The sequence below is a fragment of the Beta vulgaris genome, chromosome 5 (genome assembly GCF_026745355.1).
Source record: "Beta vulgaris subsp. vulgaris cultivar EL10 chromosome 5, EL10.2, whole genome shotgun sequence".
NCBI lineage: Eukaryota > Viridiplantae > Streptophyta > Magnoliopsida > Caryophyllales > Amaranthaceae > Beta > Beta vulgaris.
The window spans coordinates 5,004,883-5,031,169 of NC_079206.1; the positions used below are offsets into that span (position 1 = coordinate 5,004,883).

Here is a 26,287-nt window from a genome sequence, read left to right on the forward strand (position 1 = left end):
GAATTTGATAATATACCAGTTATCTATACAAATATATTACAAATCATTCTTAAATAAGAAACCGTGCATGTGACGCTATCTCTTAGAGTATTTCATTCATACAATAAAAAATTAGAAAATGCATAGTATAAGATTTAATCCTATAACTTTAAATTTTATATACTAAATTCTTAACAACTAAACCGAATAATATATGGTGTTATAATTTCAAAGTAAAATAATTAAGGCTATGTTTGGCAAAACTGACTGAAATGAAGCTGAAACTGATAAAGTAGCTGAAATTGATTAGGTAACAGCTGAAACTGTTAAGGTGCTGAAACTGATAAGCTAGCTGATTGCATAACCTGTTTGGTAATATTATTTATGACTGTAGCTGAAATATCTTTTTAGACTTAAAAACATAAAAAGAAAATATCTTTTTAGGCTTAAAAAGATAAAAAGAAAATAATAATAATAAAAAATTTCAGCACCTTATCTCAGAAGCTATATTTTACTCCAACTCAATTTCAGTCAAATTTTGGACTTAAATTTTATTTAAGTTCCTCCACCAAACACCACTAATCATATAAGGTGACTTAAAATTGTAGCACCTTATCATTTAAGTCACCTGAAATGCTTCCCCAAACAGAGCCTAAATTACAATTATCCAAAACCTAGCATGGGATTATAAACTTAATTATTAGTCTTCTGGATAATGGATTAATGGTATAATACAAACAAAGTAACAGTTTCATGCCTTTATCAACAACGTCGCATTATTATAAAGGGGTAACGTAATACTATTATTGTTGAAATAATTTTTAGAGCTTATATTTCTCCAATGTTAGATGATTGAAATCTTTGTCGTCGTTGCTTCATAAAAACAAAGATGGCTGTCGATTGTGCAATACGTACACGTTGTGGTCGGTGAACAACTTGGTGTGCCGGTCATTGTCCATGACACTCTTTTAACTCCAAGCTTAGAATCATACGAAGTGAGTCAATGACAAGAAGAAAAAACACAAACAAGAAAAAAGGAACCCTAATTAGACCACACACGTATTCAATAATGCAACTATGCAACTAAATGTATGTAAGCATCAAAACACATGCACGGTTTAGTCTTTAACTAATTATTAGTGGCGTGTTATGTTTCGAGTAAGAAAAAAATTCATTTATTAATATTGTACTTTAAAATGATACAGTAATACTAAATACAACTTGATTTAATGTTTAAAACTTTAGAATATGAACTTGAGGTCATAGAATCAAAAACTATACAATCTAATTTCTATTTTTTTTTATTGTATATGAATTACTTACACTAAAACTCCCTTAGGGAGAGCGACACGTGGCACCGTTCCTTGTTTATGAACTCCTTTTACTATATTTACTAGTATTTGGGCCCGGGCGTTGCTCCGTGTGGTATTGTTTTCCGAACTTGATATGGATTTTTTTCCATTCGCATTGAAAAATATTAAAGAAAACTCAATATTTAAAAGGTACAAATATATAATGTGAACATTTAAAGCATGATTAGAAGTTGGTTGAGATGGTAAGTGTGCTATGTATAATAACAAGATGTTGAAGGTTCAAATATTGTTGCAAGCCAGTTTTATTTTTGTTAATTAACATGACATATGTATACATTGGACAATTCTAATGAAGTAACAGAGATATCACGTAACGCAATTATCTTGTTTATTGGTAAATTTTATACTACAAATATCCATACTTGATAGCAACGTAGACCAAAGTTAGGTTAATGACAGTGAATTAGAATATATTGGCGGGTTCATTTGGTGGTTTCACTTGATGTAAAACCTCACACCAACGCAATTATCTTGTTTATTGGTGAATTTGTTCCTACAAAAATTATAGGCAAGCAAACGGATGAAACACAAGGCCTGTTCGGCAAAAGTAGTTGTTAGCTGTTGGAGTAGCTGTTAGCTGTTCGGGTAGCTGTTAGCTGTCGGCTAGTAGATGTTAGCTCTTAGCTGTGAAAGTAGCTGTTTACAATATAAATGTTCGATAAAAGTAGTTGTTATGCTTATATATGATAAAAATAACATATTTTTAAATTATAATTATATATGATTAATTACTATATGATTCATACTAGTAAGTAGTATGACAGTGTCCTCATCAGTTTGTCCCTTCTTTGTTATTAGATGAAGTCATCTACGTATCTAATATAACCATGAATAATATAAAAATATTAATGAGAATATAATGCACCAAGCCATCTACGTATCTAGCAGCCATATTAGTATACTAATCAACATTGAAAAATATAAGGAGAACGAAAACAAAAGAGTTAGTTGATAAAAAAATTATTATCTTTAATAAAAATGATAAAGTGGGATTTTTTATCCTTAAAAAGTGGGATTTTTTTTCTGTTAATCCCAAATTTTTATCCTGAATATATGATATTCTATTAATTCTAAATTTTTATCCTTAAAAAGTAGAATTTTTTTCCTTTGAAAAAAATAATAAAAAAAAGTAGAAAGCTACCTACAGAAACTGAACGCTATAAAATATAACGTTTGGGAAAAGCTATCCAAAAGCTATCTGAAACTCCAACAGCTACTCTAACCGGCCTCTATTATGCCAAACACTTAATTAGTATTTTGACTTAGTCAAAACACTAAAAGCTAGTGCAAAAGCTGTTGCCGAACAGACCCAAGGAATATGGCTAAGTAAGCATATTTTGCCAATTACAATGAACTAAATATTTTTTAGGGTTTTTGAAATAATTAGAAACTAAGGTTTGAATTCTAAAATAGCTAGAAAATCAACAACTTAAATTAACAAATTAAAATGAACAAAGTAAAACAAGAATAAAGGGACTAGGGCATTAGAAGGAATCTGTAATCAAATAATCCTCATCCAAGATCAGAGGCAAGAGGCATAGGGACCGAGATTTCACACAAGGGAAAAAATCATTCAAATAAGAACCTTAATTACTCTCTCTCGAGATAATTAAGATATCATTGTACCATATCCTTGTTCGATTGCCATAAGATATCCCCTATACAATGTTGTGAATTGTATATGATACAACTAGGGGTGAGCAAAAACATCTAAAAATATGGATATCTTACTGGTATCAGTTTTAATTATCTGAATTATTAGATATCCAATTTGGTTTAATCGGACCAGAAATATTATTCGGAATTCTTTTAGAAATTTGGACCAAATATGTTTCACACAATTTTTGTACTCTGATTTCCTAATCCAATTTGGTTTGCTTTTTTTTTTATCAAATTAAACACTTCGGTTTAGAACTTTGGAAATTTGTAATTTGATTAAAGAAATACAAAAAAATAATATTTCAAAATTTATATAGATTCAATATTAGATAGTTGCATTCTAAACAAAGTATGACATCTTTTGTTTTACCATTCTAATATATGATTAAGGATTTATTAACTAAATTTAAAATATGATAATTATGGTGTATGGTAATCGATTAGCTACACAAAAAATGGAGTTCTCTTGTTGCGTGTAAATTATTTATTTAATTTTGTTATTTTTTTTTTTTTCAAATTGCATTAATTAAAAGGAAGTACAGCCTAATGCTAATACAACCCTACAAATACAAAGGAAATTAAACTGAGCAATACATTTATTGATTTTTTGGCACTAATTTATTACTACATATCATACTCAAAAAAAAATTCGCAAATCACAGTCTTTTAAACACATGAATTGTAACCTACCGTCTTTCAAAATAAAAGTATGTTTTGTTTGTTTAATTAATCAAAAAATTTTTTTCATGATTTGGTTGAATCAATATTTTGATTAGATCCCCTTGTTTAAACTTATAGCCAAGAGAATTTATTATTGACATGAACAAAAACTAAAAAAAAAAAAAAGAATTGGACTCACCATCAACCAAAAGGTTGGTGACAACCTCTAGGCTAAGAAAACTAGGGTTTTGAGGGAAGAAAAGAAACTTGGGTTAGATGTTTGATGTTTGTTCCCCTCCAAAATATAGAAATTCAAATGTTTAATATTTTTGTCGTATTTCTCTAGCAAAAGTACTCCTATGAACTACCCTCTCTCCGCAAGTCAACACCCAACTCAAGGAGTCAACAACAACAACCCTTACTATCAAAACCCACCCTCTTTGTACGAGCCTTAAACTTAGGACAGAGATCAACACACCTATAACTAGATTTCAACTTCAAACTCAGCCACTTAAACTATCTATTTTAATATTCTATAAATAGATTTATAAATACAACACATTAAAATTTAAAACAACATCATAAATCTCGAATCATATGAAATGAAATCAAAATCCCCTCTAAAAACCAATAAAATCAAGCCAAATCACGAGAAACAAAAATTGCTTTAGATCCCCTTGTTTTAAGCCAACAAAACATGGGCTCATTCTAAGCACATCACATACAACTTACAAGTAGAATAAAATGTAGAGATTTGGTGTAACCGTCATGAGATTTATAAGAGAGAAAAAATAGGACTAGTCTATTACTCTATTTCACTTCTTTTGGCGGCAGCTTTACATCTCTCCATCTTTTTGTCGCATGATTTATACTTCTAATATTACTAATCAATTCGTTCAGTTTTTGATGCGTAACAAATTCTTAAATCCCAACACAACAAAAGATAAGCGAAAACAAATAAGATAACAAAATCATTTCAAATTCATCTTTTACTATCTCTGTTTTTCTCTCTCTCTTCAACTTTTGTGCCAAAATCTCCTGATTGTTGATGGTCATCTAATTTTCTCTCTCCTCCATTTTCGAAATTCGAAGATTCTCGACTACTCCGCTCAAGGTTAACTTAACTACTTTTTCTTTTTTGTTCTTAATTGCTTGATGTTAACTTGAATTTCGCAATCAATTATTAATTGTATTAGTTAATTATCATTATTATTATGGTGATGAAATGATTGAGTATTCAATTTCGACTTGAATGTGTGGTATTCGTTGTTTAGAACAGTCAATGTGAAAGGTGACTAGTTTTTTATTTATTAAATTAACATATAGTAATTATTATTATGAGAATTAAGAGCTGAATTATTCATGTTGAGTGCTGATTTGATCGTTATAGATTGTTAATATTGATTCTCGTAATTCTTCTTTTTAATTTATAATTTAAATTATTATCTGCTTCAATTTTCTGCTATTATTTTCGTAATTTAATGCAATTAAACAATAATTCACAATCAGTAACTTAATTGTTGTACTAATTGTCGATTAATTTCAATAATTGAGTTATTATTCATGGATTTGCCTAATTTAGCTTGTCATTTATTATATATTTTTTTTATATTATTTTTGAATTTTTTTTTGAGCAGATTTAGTTTTTGTTATTTTGGAGAGCGGATCTTTAGGAGAGGTCGAGTATCACGTTGACTTGCCTCATATTGTTAGGGGTGAGTACTGAGGACGAGGTGTTCAATTACGTGTGTATATTGAAAGATTCAGATGTTTCGTCATCATAATTCCTTGAAGAACAGTCAATTTTTATTTCATTTAATGTGTTTGAAAGATTTTATATATGTAATTGTGAACTATATAGAATATGACACTGAGGATGGACCTCATGAGGATATTGTCAATTATGGCAAATTCGACGCGAGTTTAAAGCACATATCTAAAAGACTGCTTCAAAAGGAAAGCAAAATATGCTGTACTTAGTGCTTATCTATTGAAGAGTGGCATGATGCTTTCATTGATAAGGATGCCTAATCTTATTTGACAAAGTTTACTAATGCATGGCAACTAAGTGGTTGACAAATCACAGCTTCAGGCCGATATATGTTTTAAATTGCTAGGAGATAGTAATTGTTTTACAACACATCTTGTGTTTGTTTTCTGAGGTGTAGAGTTTTCTTGGGTCGATTAGGCGCTGCTGTGAAGGGAGCAAGGTGTTTATGATTTGTTTAGTTGATTAGTAGTTGTATAGCTTCTTAAAGTTGGTTGATTTGCTGTGCTTTGTTACTAGATTTATTCGAAAGGTGTCAACTTTTTCGGTTTTAAAGAAAAAGCTTCTCATTTATGTTTCATTGTTCAACAGATCATTCACGATGGTTGCTTTTGGGAAAAAGTTGAAAGAGAGGCAGCTTCAAGAATGGCAAGGGTATGTTACTTTCCGCAGTAAATTCTTTTATGTTTTTTTTTGTGTGTTGTAGGGAGGAAAACATTGCTGTAGCCTGTGGTCATTTACTTGGATGTAGATAGTTGCATCTCTCAAGACAATGCAAAGTCCCAAGAACTTGCATTTCGTGGGAAACACGTCATATTGTTTCGGTTCATTGATAGAAGTGTGATCACTATTGGATGTTCTACTTATATAGGGAGGGCTAGATAAGTGACCTCCATTATGTTGTGGGCTATAAAACTTCTCATGGTCCCAACTTTTCCCCTTTTAATTTTTGTGATAGATTTCCAGAAACTTAGAGCCTTTTCTGCTTTTGGTATAACAAAACGAATAGTTGGTCTGTTGATATTTGCTCTCTGTTTAGAATTTAGATTGTTGTACTATGCTCAGATTCTGTAACAAGGATTTCTTTTCAAATATAGGAAGGTATTAATCCTGGTTCTTGAAGCTTGAAAAAATTTGTGTCTTTCAATGGATCAATCATCACTATGATGCAATTGGGAATCTAGTATATGAAAGAGTGAAAAAGTGTGTTTGTCCTTCAAGTCGCAAGTTGCTTTCTACCACATCATTTCAAACGATGTTCTACCACGACTTTTCTCAAATTGGAATCAGTATGGGTTGATTCACTTTTATTTGCCTAAATCCCAGTTTTTAATCTGTGATGGCAATTTGTTGGGTACTTCAAATTGCTAAAGTGGTGCACACATAAGGTCAGGGGAAAGCGATATTGAAGATAAATGAAAGTAATGTCATACGCTTGAATGCAATATTAAAATATCAAACTGTTTTCTCATTACATCTAATGGGGAGGTGCAATAGAAGAATAAGGCTTTAGCTACCTTATTGAATCATCTGACCTTGTATGCTATATACTTGAGGTACAGGATATATAAAAAAGGAGATGCATGGTATTTTATTCAAACTCTGACCAATTGTACGATGAAGTGATGCTTTTAGTTAGGTGCTTTATGGACATTGAGGCTACCGAGAGTGTAGAGGAAGGCAAACCAGCTTTTATATTTTTTCCCATTGCTGACATCAAATTCATGTTATACACAGATAATTAGTGAATCGACATCCAGTTACATATCCTAACCTGCATTGTAATGATACATTGCGATGAATGATTGATGCTTTATTTTGTTGGTTTGTTGGTGTTGATGGTGATCTAGCTGTTTCTGTCTGAACTTTGAATTACCTATCTTATAAAACATATACATGCCATAATGTTGTAAGTTTAATCAATTTGGCTATTGTGTTATCTGTTTCAGGTACTACATCAACTACAAATTAATGAAGAAGAAGGTCAAGCAATATGCTCAACACATCAATAACGAAACTTTGGACCGACGCCAGGTTTTGAAAGATTTCTCAAGAATGCTGGATAATGAGGTAGGAAAAAGGGTTGTTGGAATGTTCTTGTATTGACCGTTCTTTGAATTCTAGTTCAAAATTTAAATGGATTATGTCCTTGTTTTAGATCGAAAAACTTGTCCTCTTCCTTCTACAACAACAAGGGCTACTTGCTGGGAAGTTAGCCAAACTCGGAGAGCAGCATAATTCTCCTGATCAACAGCCAGATATAGCCCAGATAACTCAAATCCGGGAAGCCTATAGAGAAGTTGGACTGGAGCTTCTAAAGCTTCTATACTTTGTTGAGATTAATGCTATTGGTCTCCGTAAGATTCTTAAGAAGTTCGATAAACGTTTTGGTTACCGTTTCACTGATTACTATGTCAAAACTCGTGCCAATCATCCTTACTCTCAGCTGCAGCAAGTGTTTAAGCATGTGGTGCGTTTTCGATGTCGTAGCAAAAGTTTAATGCATCCTTCCATGAAGTACACTAGGTTTTATGTTAGGCACTCACCAATTCCCCTTTTCCTCAACTTTTGAGAATGTATTATGTGCAGGGAATAGGAGCAGTTGTGGGAGCTATAACTCGTAATCTTGGAGATCTGGAGGAGCGCCAAGGAAGCTATGCATCTATATATGATCAGCCTGCTTTACCCCTTCAGGTTGCAGTCTTTAGTTGCTTTCTAAATGTCATCCCTCCTTGGTGAAATCCTCTATGGGTGATCATCCATCTCACTTAGATTGTTTTACTGCAGGATCCGGTGATTGATTCAATAAAATTAGCTGTAGATAGGCTTGGCTACTCGACAAATTTCCTTCACTTCCTGGCACAACATGCACTTATCATGCAGGATGAGATATTACCAACACCAACTGAGGAGCAAATTGATGACAAAAGATACAATTTCATGTCACTTATCTTGAACTTAGCCAACACATTTTTATATATGGTTAATACATATATTATCGTTCCAACTGCTGATGATTACTCCTTGAGCCTTGGAGCTGCTGCAACTGTTTGTGGTATCATTATTGGGGCAATGGCTGTTGCACAGGTCTTTTCTTCAGTGTATTTCAGTGCCTGGTCTAACAGATCATACATCAGACCTCTTATATTCAGCAGCATCGTTCTTTTTGTGGGAAATGTCATGTATGCTCTTGCCTATGATTTTAACTCAATATGGATCCTCTTGATTGGTCGTCTCTTCTGTGGGTATGTCGCAATTGTCTCTCTGTTTGGATCTTTCCAAATTAAATTAGCTTATACTATGTATTTGAAATACGTTAATAAAGTGCTTTTATGTGTTGGAATTTCTTGGTTAGCAAGTGTCGTACAAAGGGAACAATGATTTGAATGGTTAAGTGAAGCTGTTTGTTTGATTTTCAGATTGGGTTCTTCTAGAGCCGTTAATCGGCGCTACATCAGTGATTGCGTTCCCCTAAAAATTCGAATGCAAGCATCAGCTGGTTTTGTCAGTGCAAGTGCTCTTGGAATGGCATGTGGTCCTGCTCTTGCTGGTTTACTTCAAATAAAGTTCAAGTTTCTCAACTTGACCTTCAACCAGGATACTTTGCCGGGCTGGGTTATGGCAGCTGCCTGGCTACTTTATTTAGTTTGGCTGTGGATTGCGTTTGTAGAACCTCCGTTTGAAGATGATAATGTCGAACAACAATCTACAACAGGTATGCTTACGGTTTGGATCAAGATAATTTGTATTGTTAAAGGATCTAATTCATGTTCTGTAGAACTTCAGTTGTCAATGGATTGCCTTGAGCTGAGTAGATGATGATGTTAAAATTTTCCTAGACATCAAATTTTTATATGGTATCGGGAGTATTTGTTAGTTTCTTATGCAAATCCTTGGAACGTTGCTATTTTGAGATTTTGCTTGATGTAATTTCAATCCCAGGTTTTGCATTTGTGTCAAAATTCTAAAGTACTAGAAGTAGAACGGTGTGTTATGTGATTTTCAAAAAGCTTGGGCCTCACCACAACATATTAGTGTGATCTGATGTTTTTGTGGGTGACTTGTACATTGTTGAGGGCTGACTTATATCTATTATATTATGATTGGGTGATTTTCTTTTCTGAGAGATGATTATCTATAAGGTTGAGGAGTAACTTGCTGCACTCACCTGTAATATACTGTGAAGTGTTTTAAGTTCGTGAATTTTTGGTGATGCATGAAGATGATGCATTTTTGTTTTCTTTAACATTTTAGTTCTCCATTGTTTTTCAACTTATTAGTACTAGTACTGATCTCTATGAGTTTGCTACTACTTCAGCCGCCTTTGAAGGAGTTTGGACTTCAAAAAATTTCATATCTGTAGCTTGTCACCTAACAATATATCAGCTGGATTATTTTTTTAATAGAAAATAAGCCTCTAATTTCTTGGACTTTTTCTGTGCAATTGATAAGTTTAGCACGGCGCAACTTATTGACTTTTAATCTGATCCCTTACAACTACACATGCCATATGTAGCACATTCAAATATAAATCTAGTTAGACAACAACACAACTTGGAGTGCGTGATAATTGTCAATGGATTCAAATCCTAATATTTCATGTTCCAGTTGACAGCCTTGTAATGTCTCCAATTTGTCAAAGCATGAAAATTCCTGTTCTTTCACCTGGAGAAGATGAGAAACTTTCATAATGAGATACGGCAATGTTGGGCATATGTATCTATTGACTGGTTCTTATGTTTTGTTGACGGCTTCTATCATTGTACATTTGCATTAAGAAAGTGTGCTCACTGAACTGCTATATATGCCATTTCCTTTGACAGAAACAAAGCAGAATGATGTGATGGAGAGAGGTCTTAAGCAACCTTTGCTTATTACATCAGAAGGAAATGGGAGAAGTCCAGAAGAGAAAGAACAAGATGATGACGATGATGTTGATACAGAATTTGACGGTAGTGAAGAAGCTCCTGAAGAATCCCGGAAACCAGCTACCTCAATTGCATCTGCTTACAGATTGCTCACCCCTTCTGTTAAGGTAGGCAATTTAGATGGCTAAACTTGCTGTTACACGATTCCTATGTCTCTGTCGTACTTCAGTACTGTCCATAGCCTATGCTGTGTTTGGTTTTGGGATTCCTTGTTCAGGGTGACTGAATTTTGAATGATTTGTAAATTTTATGATGAGTATCTAGAATCTTAAAAAAGAATTGCCTTGGAGTCCTTTGTTACTGACATTGCACTTTCCTATTTGATTTTCAGGTTCAATTGTTGATTTATTTCATGCTCAAGTATGCAATGGAAATTTTGCTTTCAGAATCTAGTGTTGTTACAACATACTACTTTGGTTGGTCTACAAGCACAGTCTCCATTTTTCTCTTCTGTCTTGGCCTGACGGTACTTCCTGTGAATATTGTTGTTGGAAGCTACATCAGTAATATGTTTCAAGAAAGGTAATTATTATTGATTTTGCTCAATACTTGGTATACAATCTTGTTAGCTATATAGTATCATCTTTGTGCTAAGGAGTACATACAAGTAAGAGTGGCAAAATGGTAAAGAAACCAATGCATTTAGAACACCTTATTACATCTTAAACTGCAGATATATAATGTCATCAACAGTCCAGTTCAACATTTGTATATGTGCTGCCATAGAACAAACTTGACGATTATCAATTAGAAAAATTATTGCTCTTCTCTGATTTCGTATGAAAGCTTTTCTTAAGGTCCTAATAATGCCAGATTGCACGAATGCATATTATATTGTAGGTTTTAGTAATTCTGTAAAACCCTGACATCAGATTGGATCATGTTTCAGAGGGAAGAATGGTTGGTAGGTCCTTGGAAAATTGCTGTCATTTCTGCATAACATAGAATAGTAGTATTCCTGGTGGTACAGGAGCCAATTGGCTCCACATTGATGAAGCTGTACTGTTTGTTGTCTATTGTATCGGGCTTATTTTTCAGTTACAGTTGTACTTAACAGCCCCCCTATATCTTTTCAATTGTACCTGGTTGCAGGCAAATTCTATTGGCATCTGAGATTGTGGTTCTCATCGGTATCTTGTTGAGCTTCAACTTGTTTATTAAATATTCTGTTCTGCAATATGTCGTTTCGGGCTTGATCATGTTTGTCTCTGCTGAAGTTCTTGAAGGTAAGATATGCAACTTTTTAAAAGTGAAGACTTTGCTGCTGAAACTTTTCTCTTGAAAACTAAAAAAAATTTGATCTCAACTTTTAGGTGTCAACCTGTCGCTCCTCTCTCGAGTTATGTCATCGAGACTCTCACGTGGAACGTACAATGGTGGACTACTTTCAACCGAAGCTGGGACACTGGCACGAGTGGTTGCAGATGCCACAATTACCCTGATCGGGCTCATGGGTCAAAGTCGTCTACTGAATTTGACTCTGCTCCCTTCGTTGTTTATTTGCATAGGCTCCATAGCTGCTACTTGCTACACCTACAATTCCCTCTACTGATTAATTTATCTGCTATCAAAAGCTTAGTGCACTCTTTTGGTGCATCTCTTTCCTTCGCCTTTGTTCCCAGTTCTTAAATTTTGGTTGTTTTCTTCAGTTTTGATTTTAACAATTCTTGCTGTATATTGTAGGGCAAAATAGGCCTATTTGTTAGTACTTTGCCCTCAATTGCGCCTCTGTAGTTAGAATACTTGAGGCGGTTTGCAGTGGGCAGTAATAATGCTTTTAATTTAAATTGTGCCGGTTTCAGCGTGATTTTTGTCCAGCTTTCATGAAATTATCACACACACATCAGCCTCTGTGTAAACTGCGCCAAGATTTGATTCAGGCTGCTGCAAGTCTTGCAACCTATCAAAATAATCCTAACCGGACCTCCTAAGTCCTAACTATAGAGTAGGGCAGGCAGGGTCGAACTTATAAGAAGCGCCTTAACTAAATTCCAGGATTGATTGCACTAATCTACACTATAATAAAAAATTAAATAAAGACATGGGATCATAGTTTGCAAGGCATGTGGGGTGTACAAAGGTTATCATACACTCGATTGTACCGTGAGCATGAGATATTCTAGGTTATGTTTTTGCTCATTGCTCATTGCTCATTGCTCATTGCTCATTGCTCATTGCTCATTTAAGATCATCCAAATTAAATGAGCAAAATGTCCTAAAAAGAAAGTTTTAAATGAACAAAAATTAATTTTGGGTGTACAATGTACATGGTATACTCGGGTGTATGATTAATGAACTCATGTAACATGTAGTCTTTAATGAAAAAGTAACAATGATAACCGGTTTCCTAAAAAAAATTTAAGAATCTTTTTGGCATTCAAAATTTCAAAGTTCTCTCCACTGGCACTTTATACGGATCGGAGTTCCATGATTCAATACAAAATTCGATATTCGATTGTTCTATCTTACTACTGGGAGGAACTTGAGGACTAGCATTAGACTTCTAATAACAAGCTAAGATATTCAATGGTTGATCCAAAAATTTAGATCATCAATTATTATAATACTTACTCTCTCTTTCATCTTACTTATGATCTATTACCATTCGTTTTTATGGTTTTTATCTCCAATGGATGATCTACAATTTTGGGTCTTTCAACTGTTGGGTTGCTCTTGTTGAGGCCATTAGATGGTTGTCAACTCACCATGGATGAGTCCTGCCATTTATTCTCTTTCATGACCTTTGGCTATAATCCAACTTAAGCTTTGAAACTAGCCTTAAAAACCGATCAACACATAAGCTAATATTGTACGTATAAAAGCAAGCTCAGTCATGAATGGGTTTATGATCCGTCAAAACCTCAAAGCTGTTTTTTCTGTGTGTGTAAATGAGCGATTAATAAGCACAACAATGTAGTGAGATTTGATCTCAGATCTTGTATACCATCCCTCACAAAATCAGACGTTACTAATTAAGGTAGATCACATCCACTCAGAACCTCAAAGCTGTCAACAGAAGAGATACAACTTACTTAAAGAATATGTTGCAAATAACTTGGAACATCCTCGAAAGAAAGATATTATAAATTAATTACTAAGAACCAAGGTAATAATTTCCTTTTTTTTTTTTTGAAAAAGAAATTTCATTAATTGAAGGCCAAACGACATCTACAATAGGTATTAAAGTAAAACAAGATACAATTAAAGAAGACTAAACCAAAGTCGTCTTCGAAGAAACTACAATGAACCAGATCGAATAATACAACACTGCCCTCTTGTATTTGCTGAATCAATCAGCTATTGATGAGGAAGTCTATCATTCTGATATAGTTTGGGAAGAACATTCTTGATCGAGTCAGGTTGACCGCATCCGAGATTCCAATACCTTCATGTTGAGTCTCGAACTTCAACCGATGAGAATAATTTCTCATATCCAAAAACAAAAAAACCATACTCACAACTCCCATAGGGGAGAAGGAGATTTCCAAAACAGAAACTAAAAACCCCATAACAGGGTTTGAGAAACTCTCATAAAGAGAGACTAATTTATTGAATAAAACAAGAAAATGAATTAAAAACTGGAAATAAAAGGGGAAAAGGGGCTTACTATGGATGAAAACATCCACATGGCAGCCCCTAATTGATGAAGAAAGGGTGGGGGAGGCTAGGGTTTGAGAGAGAGAAAAAGAGAGGGAAGGCTAGGGTAGGGGAGGCTAGTACTCCGGAAATTTGTTTAACATACTCTTCAATTGAAGTAACCCTCCCCTAAAGAGTTAAGTTTAGACAAAACAGGACTGCGTTTTATTTAAAAACGTTTTAAATGTCATCTCGAGTAAGATTATATTTTTGGCTAAAGTTTCAAGCTAGATCTTTTCGTCTCATGAATCTATTAAGAATTTTATAACTATATTATAATATGTAGAGCCTATACCTTTCATATCTCATATTTAACCAATTGTCCATCGAAACTTTAGCCTAAATAGAGTTTTTCAGTCATCTTCAAACTCTTAACACTAAACTGCAAATTAAACTTGTAAGTTGTACCTTCTCAGTGACATATATTAAAGTGATAGAGTATTAAACTATTCTTGAGACTTCAACCTACCATCAGCTTAAGCTTTTGGTTGAGTTGGTCTTTTGACATGGTATCGGAGCCAGCGTCAAGCCCAATGGGCTCTCACGTGAGAAGGAGTGATAGAGTATTAAACTATTCTTGAGACTCCAACCATCAACGTAAGCTTTTGGTCGAGTTGGTCTTTTGACATAAACACTTACTACATATCTTACAAATATTGTACTCAAAACTAAACTATCAACAATTAATGCATCAAAAGTTAGGTGCAACAATCATATAATTCACCTAGCCTTCCACTCTCTATATATGTCTCCTATCTACCTCTGAAAATGTCTTAGGTTATTATTAAGCGAGAGTGCGAGACAGTGTATATATGTGCATGATAGTGACAAAGCTAGAAGTATTAAAGAAAGGACACAAAAACTCTATCAACTAAACAAATTTGCTACTACTATGCAAAAATGGATGACTCAAGGACCTTCATATTCGATCGCTAACCATTTACTCCACGTTGTGTAAGTTGGCAATATAACATAAAATATTTATGCACTCATATACATGCTGTGAATTGCAGTTACTTGTGTTAAAAAGAGTTACGATATAATTGCCTTAATCTTTTGGGGAGGGTTTATAAACCTTTGGCATGCACAATTGCACATATATCCCATGCACCATCTTTGTAGTGCGTAGCAATTTTAGCCGTCCAAAATGATCGTTATTACTTACTTATTTTAACCCATTTTATTCTTGGAGTTTCTTGTATATAATAAGTTCAGTTATTAGTCTTTTATGTATGTCTTAAGCAAGTTTAGCAATATACAAACAAATTTTCCCTAAGCTATAACATATACTTAATTGTTGTTTTTGAGTACATTAACTAGTTCTATTATCACTACTAAACCAAACAATAATTCTTTGATAAGGTTTTCTGAAACAGCAAAAGTTTAATTTGGAAAAATGAGTAGGTCATTGATGGGAAGCTTTTGTTGGTGGAGATTGCTGATAGCTGCTACTTTCTACTTTTATAGCATGTGTTCTTCTGAGAAAGGTAGTATCTTTGCATGCTCTTTACTTGTAAATGTATGTTTTTATTTAGTAGGCTTTGTTTACTCTAATTGATTTTGAATAATATCTTAGCTTGAGTGAAGCTTGACTTGCTTGATCATGTCATCTAGCTTAACTTAGATATATAGCATTGATAGATTAGCCTTCACTCAAAGAGTGGTACTTATAGAAGACAAGTATTCACTAGAAAAGATTGTCTCGTTTAACTCTTAGCAAGTGAATGCACAAATTAGACCATACACCATTTAAATCTATATATATAGTGAGATATTATTGATGTGGTTCAAGTTTACAAAATTTAACGTTAAAAGTCAAAACAAAATAATACCGCCGGCCCTCTTCTCAAAGTTATAGAACTTACAGAAAATAAGAGATCACTCAGTATAAGTTAGATGTATCGTAAATTGTAAGTTGTATATATCAAAATCCAATGTCAATTTCATTTTGTATCTAGTGTAAGCATAAGTAGTTGAATGAACTAATTCAACTTTTTTTTTTTTTTCTAAATTTATCTTGTTTTATCTTAACTGTAATTATTTGAAGTTTGTTTAATATCTCTTAATTCATATTTGAATTTTTCTTGACTTTTCACCACACTTTCAAAAAAAGTCTTAATTTTTCTAGACTTTTCTTAGTATTATTTTGACCTTTTCCTAATTTTCCTGAATATAAGTAAAATCAAGTTTAACAAATTAAAACGAACTCCAAAAGATATTCAAGCTTCTAAAAAGACTTTTGCTACTTCAATTTAACAGCAACATTAAGTTACATTACATAGATACTTAAAGATGTTAGTTTGAAATCTTATTTTATTTTAGAGGCATCCTTCTCTAAATTTTGTTATTTAACTCCTTAATTTACCTAGATTTCCATTCCAAATCTCTTTATTTTCGTGCCTAAAAACATGAAAAACTTATTAGTACCATAGGCATATAGCATTAGCAACTATCAAGAATGTCTTGACTTAGTGGTTAAGATTGAGGTGATGTGAACGATAGGTCACATATTTGAATCCCCCATTTCATTCTTTGTATTGCCTTCGATTCGTGGCTCATATGAATAAAAAAAAATATATGTAGCATTAGCAGTTACTTGAGGGAGTAATAACTAACATCTTGTTAATTTTATTCCCAATGTGATCTTTGTGACAGCTCCCAACTACAGCTTTCTCCACAATGCAACATCAGCACCACCAACCTCTTACTACGACTACATCATCATCGGCGGTGGAACAGCAGGGTGTCCGTTAGCCGCAACGCTCTCTCAGAACGCAACTGTCCTACTCCTAGAGCGAGGGGGCTCCCCTTATGGGAACTCCAACATAACCCTCCTTTCCTCCTTTGGGTCCGCTCTCTCGGACCTCTCGCCTAGTTCCCCGTCCCAGCGATTTATTTCTGAGGACGGGGTAATTAATGCGAGGGCCCGTGTCCTAGGGGGCGGGTCCTGTCTTAATGCGGGATTTTATTCCCGCGCAGGACCCGCCTACGTACGAGACGTGGGATGGGATGGACGTCTCGTTAATGAGTCGTACCATTGGGTTGAAGAAGTTGTAGCATTTCAGCCCCCTATGAGACAATGGCAATCAGCCGTACGAGATGGTCTTATTGATGCTGGAGTTGTACCTTTTAACGGGTTCACGTTTGATCATATTAATGGGACTAAAGTTGGTGGGACTATTTTTGATAGGGATGGACATAGACATACTGCTGCTGATTTGTTAGGGTATGCTAATCCCAATGGAATTAATGTGCTCTTGCATGCTACAGTTCACAAGATCTTGTTCAAAACAAAAGGTGTGTACTCTTAATATACTACATTTCTTTTATGATAAATCGGTTTTGATATATGCAGCTTTTGGCGGTATCAGTTAGGAATTTATGACAGAATCACGTATCAATCGTTATTGCTTATTATTGTTAATATTTTCATTATAAACTTCAATAAGAACTGCGTACATCATTTGTCATAAAGTGTGAACTATTGAACTGTCTTACAATGGACAGGAGTGGCAAGGCCACAAGCCCAAGGGGTCCTATACATGGACGCAGCAGGAGTCCAACACAAGGCCTACCTAAAGCCCGGGCCCAAGAGTGAACTTATATTATCAGCTGGGTCACTCGGAAGCCCACAACTACTAATGTTAAGTGGTGTAGGTCCAGCAGACCATCTTAAAGCCCATAACATTAGCTTAGTGTTGAACCAGCCCATGGTTGGGCAAGGCATGGCAGACAATCCAATGAATGCAATCTACATCCCTTCTCCTCAGCCTGTGGAGGTCTCCCTCATTCAAGTGGTAGGCATCACCCCCTTTGGCAGCTACATTGAGGCTGCTAGTGGTGAGAACTTCGGCGGCGGCAATTCCAGCCCAAGAGACTTCGGTATGCTCTCTCCAAAGGTAAGAAATCATCGTACAATCTTTTTTTAATACTCCCTCTATTCTAATTTATTCACCAAAAAGTAATATTTTCCAACTGTCCCAATTTATTTGTCACAGTTTTTTTTTATTATGAGCTTGTCCCACCCGCGAGTTTGTTACACATATACATTAGTAACTATTAGATAACATTATATGTAACATTGCTACTATAATGTAACATTTTACAGATAGGTCAGTTATCAATAGTACCACCAAAGCAAAGAACTCCAGAGGCACTAGCTGAGGCCATTGAACAAATGTCTAACCTACCCGACTTAGCCTTCCAAGGTGGGTTCATCATCGAAAAGGTCATGGGTCCAGTGTCATCAGGCCATCTAGAGCTTCGAAACATCGACCCAAACGCGAACCCGTCCGTAACCTTTAACTACTTCCAAGAAGCAGAGGACCTGCAAAGGTGTGTACAAGGGCTACAAACCATAGAGAAAGTGATAAACTCAAACTCATTTTCTAAGTTCAAATATCAAGGTATATCAGTACAAACTCTGCTTAATATGACAGCAAGTACTCCTGTAAACTTGTTACCGCACCATGCCAATGTTTCTGCTTCATTGGAGGAGTTTTGTAAAGATACTGTCATGACTATATGGCATTACCATGGTGGTTGTCAAGTTGGTAGAGTGGTGGATGCTGATTATAAGGTTATTGGAATAGATAGTTTGAGGGTTATTGATGGATCTACCTTTTATTATTCTCCTGGGACTAATCCTCAAGCTACTGTTATGATGCTTGGAAGGTAAAATTTTTTAACTATATTTATCATCTACTTCCTCCGTTTCATAATACTCGCTACATTTTTCATTGTGGGTAGTTTCACATTACTTGCTACACTTCTTTTTTTTTGGCAATAAACTCTTTTCTTTTTACTTTCTACCTCTTTCTTGTCCAAAATTTGTCTAAAAGTCCGTGAATTGAGAAGTGTAGCGAGTAATATAAAATGGAGGAAGTAGTAACTTTGTCTACGTACCGAAACATTTGGGATATTTGAGGTTTTTCTTTTGTGAAACTCTAATCGTTTTCGTGCTAATAAAACTTATTTTCGAAATGTTTTCCGTGTCTAAAACCCAAGTTGTTTCCGTGCTACATAGTATAGTAATATTATCCTAGAGTCCTAGTTAGTTCATTAATTAATGGTGTGCTTCATTTTTTAGGTATATGGGAGTAAGGATCCTAACAGAGAGGTTCGAAAGCCAAGAAAAAAGCTAAGCAATATTCAACAAGGATGATCAAGGTTGACACAATATACTACTTGGTGTTATTAGAGAATTTCATTTTCTTTTGAAAAATTAAACATTGTTGTGGAAATTACGGATCCCAATTTGTTGTTTATTTTATAACAAAATTTAAGACCATAAACTATCAACATTATTGTATCCTAACTTATTGTATTAATCTCTCGACTCATTCTAATCAAAATAATATACAGTTGCACACAATTGTATTATTTTCGGTTATGGTAAAATCAAACTCGTGACTTGAACATCAGCAATCTTATAGTGCGTAGAAAATCACCAATGTATTTACATTTTACACGCATATGCTTTAAAAAGCTTCTTTACTTGGTATCCATATTTGTTTGTTTCACACGCAAAACATTTATTGAAGTTGAGATGGCCGAGTTGGTCTAAGGCGCCAGATTAAGGTTCTGGTCCGAAAGGGCGTGGGTTCAAATCCCACTCTCAACAAAAATACAATATTTTTTTTGACATGATTCAGCGAAGAAGTGGTTTAATACAAGTTTTCTTCTTCCTTTCCTATATTGATAATACTAATCAAGATCCTATCATTACATCATCAAAGTACCAATACCTGATTTAACTGAAAACAAGTCATATGCCACCTCAGCATTCTTATAACTGAATTCTGTTACAACTTACAAGAGTTTTAATTTAATTTTCTATAATGCAGCACATGTAATCATACTATCTAGTCATTAGCAGTAACATTTGTATATATATTATATATATATATATATATAATATATATATATATATATATACACATATATTTATATCTTAGTTTTTGTGATAGTTCTTGCTCAAATTTAATGTTTCTTTTACATTCAAAGGGTACCTTAACAACCATCAAGATAATACTATTTCCCAAGTGTCTATTGGCAAATAGGTATGATAGTCTCTTTATTCTTATCCTATCATTTAGGAATATAATGTTTGTGAATTGCAATGAATTTTTAAATTTTTTGTAGGATTATAGAAAAATGTCCTGTGTGATAGAGACATAAGATACATATTAATATTATGGGAAAAACTATATGCAGTCCTAAGGGCTGTATATAAGAAGCTAAAAATGGAAATAAGTTGTATTAATTGATCATTTATTACGTCGGTTGATGCAAAAATTTTCCATAAATTCACAACTTATTTCCATTTTAAGTAGTGTTATTATGTCTTATATGCAACCCTAAGGGCTGTATATAGCATAACCCTAATATTATTACAAAATATCTATACGTATTTGGAGCGTCAAAGAGATTTAGCATTCTATATGAACTACTACCTCCGTTCCTAAATAATAGTTACACTTACATTTTTCATGCATGCCGATCCACTTCTTTGAACTTTTATATTTCTAATTTTGTATTTGTAAAAAAATATAAAAAGTCGATATTTTTAAAGTACATATCGAGACGAATCAAATAAGACCGTACCCCATATGACTATATTTTCTCTTAACCATAAATCACAAATAATAATCAAATAAAAATTTATGAATAGTGTCAAAAGTGAAAGTGTTACTATTAAAAAGAAATAAAGGTAATACAACTAAAGAAAAGTTGGTGCATAACGCTTGTGGTGAAAATAATGTGACAATATAATTTAGAGAGATGAGATAATATGTTGTATTGATTCGCATAGTGCACAAGCTAAATGAAAATAAATGCAATGCTAAATAAAATAAATCATTTTCTTTATTCTATGAATCCATTAAAATAAAAAAGGTTTGACGAGGTACTAATCAGTCAAGCCGTGGGAATAAAAAAAAGACCCTTTCGGACGACAAAGTATTTCTTTTTCTCTTTTTTTTTTTTGAAGTAATATTCTGTCTTTTTTTTTATATTCGAATATCAATCGTCTATTGTCGTATCTATTGAAAAAGGAAATTAGGAAGAGAATACAAACCAAATCCAGCCTTCTTACTTAAAATGATAAGATTAACTCTGAAAATATTTATAATCATTTTATAATATAATGACATTATCGATAAGACAATGAAACATAAAGCATAATGTACTTGAATGAAAATTGTACATGAAGTATTGTACGAAGATTAGGCTACTAATTGTTTTCTCTAATATCCTATATGGACATGTTCTCATATACATAGACCAAGAGTACGTTGAATGGTTCACTCATAGAGTTGACATGAACAAGCTTTCAATTCGAACAATTCCATCAATTAGAAGAGGATAATGGAAAAAAACCAATGCAAGCCATATATGATATAACATGTCAATATGATAATTGCCATAATACGAGGAGTCAATCATTAAAACGCTTATTCTATTGGCAAGGCTTTTTCGAAAAGAAGACGACAAATCCTAAGAAATTGACATATGCTACTAAATTATATAGATAATAGTATTTTATAGATGTTTGATATTGTCAAATATTCTCTCTTTTATTTTTCTCTTGTTTATGATCATCAATTATACATATTGCTTAATATTCAACACTAACTAAAAAGTATTAAAGAGAAAGAGGATAAAGATGAGATAATTGCCATAATACGAGGAGTCAATAAGCATCAAAATGCTTATTCTATCGGCAAGGCTTTTTCGAAAAGAAGACGGACAAATCTTAAGAAATTGACATATGCTACTAAATTATATAAAATAATAGTATTTTATAGATGTTTGATATTGTCAAATATTCTCTCTTTTAATTTTCTCTTGCTTATGATCATTAATCATATCACTTTAACTTTTATGCTTGTTGAAAGAGAAGTTTGATGATCTTTAATATATTATTGAAAATGGTAATAAAAAATTGATATATTATATATATACATTAAGATAAATTTAAAAACATCTTACATACTAAAATTTTATTTTATATGAGTTAAAAAAACTCCAATCAGAATTAGTATATAAATAGTACAAAAATTTAAGTTTTGCAGCTAAGAGCATTCTTATCAATGAACCCAAATAAATGGTTCATCCTTCTCTCTCCTCTTTTCTCTCTCCTCCACATCATTCTCACAAACCATTTTCAATTTCACTCGTAACCATGAATCCAAAAATAATGGTTCATCACTATTTCTCATTCTTTTTTACTACCCCCACCATATTTTCTCTCTCTTTAAATAATTCTATGAAGTTGTATGAATTAATATAAAATAAATAAATAAAATGTAGCAAAATTGGTGTCTATTTATAGAGAATAAAAAAATATGAATTTTGATATTTTTTTTTTTTTCAAATTGTATTTTTTGAAATATTAACGTTATAAAAATTGTAACATTAAGAAAAAAAGCCAATAAAAACCTGCCACATGGCGTGAGGTAATTGGGCTGCAGTAATTCTGAAGCGCGTCAGAATTTCTACAGGCGTCCAATTTTTTTTTTTTTTGCCTTTCCAGCACCCTTTATTCCAATCAACTAGTGACATGTGGCATGTTTTAGTTTTTTTGCTTTTTTTTTCTCTATCCACATACAACCTGCTGTGATGAATTTAACACACGAACCATTCGTAAAAACCGGATAGGTTCGTCTCGATCCATGAACGAATCATTTACCAGTTCATGATTAAGCAAAAAAAAAAGGTTCATCCTCATGAACCATTTTTTTTTCATTGTTAAGAGTGCTCAACGTAGGAGTATTGAATAAGTAATTATAATAACAGTAATTTGTATGTGCGTGTGTGTATGAATACATAAGGCGCGTTTTCTTTTCAAATATATTTATAAATACAAAAAAGAGGAGAAAGTGAGAGAAATGTACATAGTGCTTGCAACTAATTCAAAGTGTACAATATTTTTCAGCTGGGAAAGTGCATATGCTTTTCGTATATGCGATTGGATCTATCGGAAGTCCTACACAATATGTGTTTATCATAGGTACTTCATTTAATATATTCTTTAATTTCGAGTATAATCACCTTGGAAGATCATAACTTATTAATCGTCAATTTTCATTATCTCAAAGATATTGGTAAGTGGCAATTCCTCTTTATTTTTAGTGTCATTATCTCTTTTTTCATTTTTTTTCGTGTCAGAATATATAATGCATGATATATAATTAACTTTTCAATTATTTTTTCATTAGCAGGTATTGCTTCCCAAATACTATAGAATGGTACATTTCTCGAAACAATTGCAGGAAAGCAGAATCCAAGGGTGGGAAGAGTGAGTACATCAATCTTTAGCAAAATTTTTTTATTCATGAGTCACGAGAACAGTAAAGAAGGGGAGGGGGAATTGGAACCTGTGACCAATCGTTCACAACACCTCAATCTAAACCAGGCCAAGACATCCTTGATATCTTCATCACTTTAATTTGAGCATAAATGGTTGCAGACTTGCAGTTATTGAATGGAGAAAACCACCATGCATGCATGGGTGCTTTACCTAAATGGTCTAGTATCGTTTTGCAACTCTATATGCGCTATATATATAATATATATAGTTGGCCTATTGTTCAAAAAAGTAAGAAAAACATAGTTTGTCAATATGTTGAATAAAGTAGAGGAATTTGAAATGTGATGTTTATTGGCTTAATATTTGGTTATACTACCTCCATAGTCCATATGTGATGTGTGGATTGATTATCCAAAAGATCCATCAGTTGACCCTCAAGTTTTTTTTTTTCTTCTCAAAACACGCCTTATGTTTAGCCATGATTCATGGATTCTACCAAATAAATCCCTTAGATATGTTCAATGTTGTATTGTGTACCTACAACATCAGGCTTGCGACAAAGAAAGTTAGACATCGTATAAACTCAGTAATGTTTCGTGCTAAAACCAATTAGCAGTAGGAGAATATATAGTCTGCGCTAAGATTAAAACTAGTCTCCTCACACAACTTTCCAGTATGGAACAAGCCTTTTAACACACACATGGGGAAATCTATCAACCCTCCCTTCACATGTGTGTTACATGAAACCTCCTTTATTTGATCAAGACACCATGGTACATGGCTCACCACCAATGAATGCAGATAGCTAGCCTTGGCTTCCCTCAATCGTGTTGTTTTACTTTCTAGGAATTGATCATCCCTCTTGCTAGCCGGTAATATTAGGGTCGGGTTTATTGGTTTTTATAACACCTAATTGTTAAGTTATCTCAAATAGTTTTAGAAACTAACTATCCACAAAAATATATACTTCCTCCGTTCCAAAATAAGTGAAACACTTCTCTCATTTATGTGAGAGCTTTTTGAGACAAGTGTTTCACTTATTTTGGAACGGAGGAAATATAAGTTAAAGTAACTAAAAAATGTGGAAGAGCGAGAGAGGTAGTATTGTGTCGATAATATACAGACTAATAGATAGTGACATCTTTTTTAGTGAAAAAGAAAAGGAATGTGAGATAAACTGATAAAGTGCACTAGGTTTGAGTAAAATAGTAATTAAATATATTCAAATATGAGTGAAAAAGAAACTAAAGTGTAACCAACTTAATGAAACATACCCCCTCTGTTTTTTTTTTATCATTCTCTCTTTCTTGTGCGCGTCTTCCAATGCATGTTTTAAAACTTAAATATCTTTCATTATATATTAGTAAAAATTATAACGATTGAATATTAATAAAGTACTAATTGAGACGAATCAAACAAGACCTCACATGACTATGTTTTTTCTTATAAATTGAGAACATTTGAGAAGATTCTCTCTATGCATGAATAGTGTCAAGATTCCAAGTGAGAAAGATAAAAAAAACACAGAGGGAGTACTACAATTAGATGTATAACTAACTTTATAGAAAGGAGGAGCAATTTCGCTTTTTAAAAAAATCACCTAAATAAATTTCTCTATTTGCTACTATTACTATAAAATACAAAACCATCTATTTTCTGTTTGTGGGTTCGACTTCAACTTTTTCCCTAATTTTTCCCAAACTAAATCTCATGCCAAAAGTGAAGTTGAAAAGTAACCAAATAACCTAAATCAAATACCCTTATTATAGGTGATTTTCATTGACCCTGTTTGATCTGAAAATTTATAATTTTTGGACTTGAATTTCGGCTCGCAACTCAGTCTCAGCTTGATTTTCGGCCAAAAAAGGTGATCCGTGGACAAGCCAAATACAAAAAATTTGGCTCGAAAACCCGAAAACCCACTTGCCCTAGCCTTAGCGGGTTTTGACGCGAAAAAGTTAGTCCCAGTTGAGGCTTGGCTCGAAACGGGCCTCTTTTTTTTAGGACAAAACTCGATCATGATGACCTCTAACCCTTATTTATGGTTTTGGGATATTCCACCAAGTTCACAGCCTAGTAACCACATATGATATGGCAATTATCAGTTAATCTCTATTATATAAGGGAAGGGGGGAGCAATGGTGTCCTCTTTTGAAATGCCTATATTACCCCCCTTCTCTTTCTAAATTACAAAAGGAATGTCAAAATCAAAATCGACACTCAAAGAAAACTACTGAATTAAAATTAATTTACAACACTCACTCACAAATCACTTTATTAAAACTTAAAATCAAAATCGACACTCATACAATTGACAAAATCACGTTATAAAAAACACGCAAGTCACTCAAATAATCAGAATACTTTATTAAAACTTAAAATTAATATACAAACTAAAACTAATAACCTAGAACGTCAATACATACAAAAACATTTACAAAAATTTACTTACAAATCACTATTCTCAAGAACCATTCACAATTAATGGTGGGTCATGATAAAAAAAAAATAGTGTATTTGTAGTGAAATCAGAATTTAGAAGTTAGACAAGGAAAATTATTTATTTTTTTATAGTGCTTCCTATATATAATGAAACTTTTACATATATTTGGACCTATCTTTTTCTATTATATAATAGCGATTAATTATCAAGGTAAAAAGGTTTAAGTAAAATATCATTCAAGAATTAAAGTACAACATATCTCTATTATATAAGGGAAGGAGGGAGCTATAGTGTCCCCGAATGAAAAGACTATGTTATCCCCTTCCCATTCTAAATTACAAATTCACTTACAAATCAAAGAGGGTTCAGACAAAAATATAATTATAACAATCACTCACAAGTCAACTAAAATCATAAAATTGCATAATTTACATTATGCAAATCACTAAAATGAGGAAACTTTATAAAAACTTAAAAATTCACTTACAAACTATAACCTATGAAACAATTGACTTGAAATCAAAGTGT

At 33.2% G+C, this 26,287-nt stretch overlaps 2 protein-coding genes and 1 non-coding gene across 4 annotated transcripts; all 3 read left to right on the top strand.

Annotated features, from left to right (window-relative positions):
• Nucleotides 1-4,437: 4,437 nt before the first annotated feature.
• Nucleotides 4,438-12,174, top strand: LOC104892355 (SPX domain-containing membrane protein At4g22990). 2 transcript variants are annotated; one of them, XM_010678262.4, is made up of 12 exons: nt 4,438-4,785; nt 5,309-5,386; nt 6,031-6,093; nt 7,389-7,509; nt 7,598-7,909; nt 8,029-8,133; nt 8,227-8,684; nt 8,859-9,154; nt 10,263-10,474; nt 10,699-10,889; nt 11,460-11,593; nt 11,681-12,174. In XM_010678262.4, the coding sequence occupies exons 3-12, from the start codon at nt 6,041-6,043 to the stop codon at nt 11,917-11,919; spliced, it is 2,121 nt and encodes a 706-aa protein (XP_010676564.1). In that variant the 5' UTR covers nt 4,438-4,785; nt 5,309-5,386; nt 6,031-6,040; the 3' UTR covers nt 11,920-12,174. The 2 variants fall into 2 exon arrangements, with proteins under 2 accessions (XP_010676564.1, XP_010676565.1); XM_010678263.4 differs by lacking the exon at nt 5,309-5,386.
• A 3,225-nt stretch (nt 12,175-15,399) lies between these two features.
• LOC104892356 (protein HOTHEAD) lies at nt 15,400-19,147 on the top strand. Its single transcript, XM_057395341.1, has 5 exons — nt 15,400-15,490; nt 16,659-17,300; nt 17,511-17,902; nt 18,112-18,677; nt 19,093-19,147. Exons 1-5 carry the CDS (start codon nt 15,400-15,402, stop codon nt 19,145-19,147), a joined length of 1,746 nt encoding a protein of 581 aa, XP_057251324.1.
• Nucleotides 19,148-19,545: 398 nt separating this feature from the next.
• Nucleotides 19,546-19,626, top strand: TRNAL-AAG (transfer RNA leucine (anticodon AAG)). The gene has a single exon. It is a non-coding gene; the product is annotated as a tRNA-Leu (tRNA).
• The last annotated feature ends 6,661 nt before the right edge of the window (nt 19,627-26,287 follow it).

Coding starts and splice junctions, on each gene's coding strand:
- LOC104892355 (XM_010678262.4), top strand. CDS start 6,041: ATGGTTGCTTTTGGGAAAAAGTTGAAAGAGAGGCAGCTTCAAGAATGG. Junction 6,094..7,388: donor CAGCTTCAAGAATGGCAAGG/GTATGTTACTTT, acceptor TATCTGTTTCAG/GTACTACATCAACTACAAAT. Junction 10,475..10,698: donor TGCTCACCCCTTCTGTTAAG/GTAGGCAATTTA, acceptor TTTGATTTTCAG/GTTCAATTGTTGATTTATTT.
- LOC104892356 (XM_057395341.1), top strand. CDS start 15,400: ATGAGTAGGTCATTGATGGGAAGCTTTTGTTGGTGGAGATTGCTGATA. Junction 17,903..18,111: donor TCGGTATGCTCTCTCCAAAG/GTAAGAAATCAT, acceptor AACATTTTACAG/ATAGGTCAGTTATCAATAGT. Junction 18,678..19,092: donor ACTGTTATGATGCTTGGAAG/GTAAAATTTTTT, acceptor TTCATTTTTTAG/GTATATGGGAGTAAGGATCC.